Source organism: Alligator sinensis, unplaced genomic scaffold (assembly GCF_000455745.1).
Source record: "Alligator sinensis unplaced genomic scaffold, ASM45574v1 scaffold125_1, whole genome shotgun sequence".
NCBI lineage: Eukaryota > Metazoa > Chordata > Crocodylia > Alligatoridae > Alligator > Alligator sinensis.
Window position 1 is genome coordinate 2,659,999 of NW_005841893.1, and position 5,093 is coordinate 2,665,091.

The following is a 5,093-nucleotide window of genomic DNA, read 5'->3' on the forward strand; positions in this document are numbered from 1 at the left end:
GGTTTTGATTTGTATTTTGGAAATAGAGCTAGCTAAAGATGATGGTTTTCTGAGATACAGGAGTGCTCCCTACCCCCAAGTCAATGGAGGCTGTGTGTTCAACACTTTGGAAAACTAGCCCCTAGATTGGGCACTCAAATACTAGAGACCACATTGGAAAATATAGACTTCAGTCTCTTCAACTTCTGCTGGTTTTTTGGTGGATGGGAAAGTTCTGTAACCTAAATTAAATGCATTTTATGACTGGTAAAACCCCAGAATCAAGCTAAAACAAACAAAACAACCGACCCACCTTGCTTACACAACCTCTCACAAATGGGTGTCAGCTTTGGACCCATCTTTAACATACTACTTCTCAGGGGCATTATGTATTGCCTAATAGAGGTGTAGACTATTGGTGGAGATGTGGGAGAGGATGGCAGAGACGTTTCTTTTTTTAAAAGGTTATGGCATACAGAAGAGGCCTTATAAGAGGCCTTATAATTGTTCTGTATCCATTGTGGCAAGAACTAGCGTAACAGTGACTGGGGGAGGTGGGGGACGATTGGCTTAAGGAACACAAACAAACTGAAAAGTATTACAGGGCCAGATTGTCCTTAAAAGCATGTGCAGTGTAGGTGACTTGTTTGAGGGCTAGCCACAACTGCAATGGCTCCACTCAACTTCCATTGCATTAGCTATTGGATGGGTTTAGGATATGCCAGCATGCTCCACCAACATAGCAAGGGATGGCATCAGAATTCTCACCCCAGTTCCTTTAGCAGTGCTGCCCTGCACACTCTGGGCTGTGTATATCTTCAAGTTCAAGTCCTTAAGAATAAAGGAGGGAAACTGTAGAGCACAAGGGCTTGTTACAATAGAAAGGGGAGCCCTAAACCATACTCCTTTCCCTCCCTCATTCAGCAAGTGTCTAACGAGCATCTGATACAAGTTTCTCTAACAAACCAGAGTGAAAACTCTAAAGTGTTGACTTGAAAATGGCAAGTGCTGCATCCTGACCTCAGCCATAAGGCACTTCAAAGGTCAGAAACTGAGAGAGAGATTTTCTCTTCTGGCAGCATTCTCTGCTCTGTACCCGTCAATCAGTGCTGCAATTCATTTGGTCTTGCCATCTAGATGCATAAAGGGACAACGTTTAAAGATAGAGTATACATACGACAAATGTATGGACTGTCTAGTTCACTATTTAATGTCAGCATGATAACAGAAGCTGGGTGACACATACAAGTTAATATGTGCAGATCGTCAATCTGATTATTAAATTTCTGAACCAGGAGATCCATGGTGATAAAACAGATAATTCATTTGATCATGTCACCAAAACTACTACAATGCAACTGGATTCAAACTGCTGCCAGGAGAAGCTCCCTTTTGACCTCATTGCCCACTCACAATCTTGATGTCAAAGTGCTAACTTCCAATTTGAAGTTCTAGTAAGCACACTGCTGAATTCCTTTGCTATGCAAATTAGTTGCAACTATTATCTAGCCCAACAGAAAACGTGGGTAAGAAAACCCAGAAAAATAAACAGCCCTGGGAAAGGCCACAGCAAAGGCCAAATGCAGCAGGCAGGGTGCAGTGACAGTTCTTCACCAGTGAAATGGTGCAAGTCAAAAGGCTAAAATTCCAAAACTACGGGTAGCTTGAGAGCCTGAGCAAATATTACTGCAGCTACAAAAGAACAGTCTTCGTGCTTCCCAACATCTTAGATCAAACTCGTTTGGTAAACCAGTGGACGTCACTTGGCATTTCACTGCTAATTCAGACTAGTTTGCCTCTTGCTATGGTACTTTGGAAAAAATAATTCATCTGACCGATATTCTAAACAGTACAGGATTTGAAAGTGAATCAAAGCAAAGGACCCTCCTAAATGCAGTCTCTGAGCACAGCATCATCTCTCTCTCGCTGGCAAGCTCCAGTTTGGACGATGGGCCTGGAGGCAGGGTGGATGATAGGCAAGTCCAAAGAATGACTGAAGCCACACTTCCTCCCCCTCCCACCTCCAGAAATGGCTGTTCAGTTCTTGGACAGCTGCTAAGCCTCTTGTTGTCAGGCTCCTGCTGCGTTCTTCATGTGATCATTCTTTTGGCTCGGTCTCTTCTTAACCTAGATGCAAGGTCAGATCACCTTCTTTACATGATCCTGGAGCTAATATCTCTTTTACTGATCAGGACCTCCAGCAGCCGCAGCTTTGCCTTCATCTGCTTGTATTCATTGTAATCCTCAGCCATAGGAGTGCGATCTTCTTTCTGGACATATCTGAAAAAGAGCCAAGAAGGGGACATGAGTGATTTCTGAAAGAATGTTACTTGCCTCGGCTGTGAGATACGTCTTTCTTTTCTAGTCAACAAGAGAAAAAATGAATTGCTGTTTAACATCCAGAGGGGAAAGAGGGGAACAGAAACTCATGCTATAAGGTGGCATGAAACACAAGACTCTCCAGAGGCAAAAATGATGATGATGATGATGATCCTGGTAGCCTCAAGTCAAGAGATATTTCTATTTTTGATCAAGAACTTGTCCCCTGTTCTATTGAAACTTTCATGTTCTTCTTTCACAGCAGCTTGGGTGGTGGGATCTGGGTCACAAAATTTGGGAAGAGATTTCATTTCAAAGCTGCTCAGATATTTTAGAAGATATTTCTGTGGATAGTGGACTGGGACAAGAGGGCTGGTCAAAAATGCATAAATAGATTCCTTTATCATGTGCGTGTCCCCAGTGACTAACGGGTCTAAAATGGTGAAAACTGGGGTGCGGTGATGGAGAGCTTACTGTACATGCATCTGGGAGCCAAGACCAGACCTCTTAGGTGTGAAAGGGGGCGAGACTCCCTCCTAATTCCCCCCTGCATGTCACCAACAAATGTGTGTTGAGCTGTGGTAGGGGGAGGGGCGAGTTGGGAGAAGCTTTTGAAAACTTTCTATTAGGTTAAAAGTATAAAAATCACTTTGGCGTGTAAGAGCCATTGCCTTTCAATAGAAATTAAATGGGCTTAAACAGTGTGTGGTTCGTAGAGGTAAAATTTTGAAAGGCACTTAGGTTTTTAAGTCACTGGAAGGACTCTCACAGACTTCAATGGGCTTTGGATTAGGCACGTTAAGGATTATGACCACTATTCTATAGGCTGTACTAGTGCAATGGAGTCCCATTTTTGGCTGGTCCTTGGATTACTGCAATTAATTCACTGAAGAACACTTCAGGCACTTCCTATCTTCACAGCTCTTTGCAGACCCTATGCATTATTAGTTGTAGTTACTGTTAGGGCTAGATGGATGGATAAGAAAAGAATTACCTTCCATTCTGACGGAAAAAATTATCTTCAAAGTCTCTCAATTTTTTTCTGATCCGCTTTTTGTCTTCCCTGACTTCTTGAAGCTGCTCTAAGAGTTCTGGCCTGTAGGGTTAACATATTATATTATATGCACGTAAGTGTGGAACACAAATTACAAAGAACACTGAAACCAAAGAGGTACAGTACATCTTCAAAAAAATTATAAGAGCCTAACCTTGAAGACACTCCCTAGCAACTCTGTGAATAGCATAATGTTCTGTGTTATGGATTTAATTCAGTAAAATCCTTAAACTTCTATTTAGTTTACACCTACAAGTAATCCCATTCCTAATCACTAAGGGTGCCTGTACATGTGCAGGGAGGCTGCTCCGATGCATTTGCAATAACAGCGTGTTGGAGCAGACTCAATTAATCAAGTCTGCTGCAGCATGCTAATTAGCATGCTCCAGCCAGCCTCCACTTCTCATGTATCAGTGTCCCCACACGTCAAAATGGTGGTGAGGGCACTTTAACTAAAGCTCGCTCAATGAGCTTTAAAGTATCTCTGCCGCCATTTTGAAACAGGGATGCTGATACACAAGACATGCCGGGCACTTTAATTAGAGCAGCTCTCAGAGCTAGTCTAAAGTGCCATCCCCTCGACCCCCAGAGCACATGTAAAAATGCCCAAAAGTAGTTAGATAAGGTTCCTATGTCCTTAGACCAACACAGCTACAACCACACCCTTTAAAGTAGTTAAGCATGCATTAAACTTTTACGACTGCAGTCCTACTGATTTCAATGTAGCGAAGCAGACAAAACTGCCATCCCAAAACCTGGGTATGAATTAAAAAAACAATGCATTTGTCACAAATAAATGAGCACATGGCTGAAAAGCGACTTTCCAAGCTGGTCTAAAATAAACTTGACATACATAGATGCAGCATGAAGGTTAGACAGCCCCAAGTCCTGGCCACTCTTTGAAGGCATTTTATCATCCACTGGGGAAATGAAGCCATCAGCATCATCTTCTAGCTGATCCAAGAAGCTACGCATGCTGAAATCCGTTTTCACTGTGATTGTGAAATCTGGTTTCCCATTGCTGTCATCTTCTGAACCTTCCTCTTCCTCCTACAGAGAGAGACAGTGCCCCCAGATCAAAACATGCCAATACTTCCTTCAGCTGAAAAATGTTTTATTATTTCACCACATGCACTGGCATATAGACACAGAAAGAGGTGGACAGACAGAGCAAGCACCTGAACTGTTAAGATTTAAAATGAGCAAGAATATCAGCACTAAAACTCCCGTCACAAAACACTGTTAGGTGTTACAACTACCACAGACTAAGCTGTTAGTAAGATGCAGTAAGTGTTGGAATTAAAGCAGCGAAAATCTCAGTGGAACGTGTGCTGAAGCATGTTGTTGAACTGGTGACAAACAGAGCCATTTCCTTTAATGTCATGCCCATTTCAATTTTAGTATTTTTATTACTTCTGTAAGTGGGGTCTCCCTTTCAAACCTATGTCTCCTAGTACTTGATTCATTGGAGAAGTGACCAAACCACATTCAGAAGTGGCATAATTCCATACAGATCTCTCAAAATCAATGATTTATAAATTCACGCATTTACAGGAGGTCAGGACTTGGCCTCCAGTCTTGTGTTTATGACACAGATCTTTGCCAGGGAAATAGAATATCTAGTAACAGACAAGAGTTACTACTCAAGTGGAGAGCTGAGAAGGGCCATTGCCTGAGAAGGGAGAAACTAAATAAAAATCCCAGAGAAAGCTGAAAACATCTCAAGAAAAGCTGCAGGGAA

General features: G+C 42.3%; 1 protein-coding gene across 3 annotated transcripts in view; it reads right to left on the reverse strand.

Annotated features, from left to right (window-relative positions):
• Positions 1-623: 623 nt before the first annotated feature.
• Positions 624-5,093, reverse strand: part of FAM13A (family with sequence similarity 13 member A) — an 80,486-nt gene continuing 76,016 nt past the window's right edge. For all 3 annotated transcript variants that reach the window (XM_025197287.1, XM_025197288.1, XM_025197286.1), the window contains 3 exons: positions 4,206-4,402; positions 3,293-3,394; positions 624-2,259 (listed from right to left, as the gene is read on the reverse strand). In XM_025197287.1, the coding sequence (XP_025053072.1) occupies positions 2,133-2,259; positions 3,293-3,394; positions 4,206-4,402 (426 nt within the window). In that variant the 3' untranslated portion in view covers positions 624-2,132. The remainder of the gene's footprint in view (positions 2,260-3,292; positions 3,395-4,205; positions 4,403-5,093) is intronic.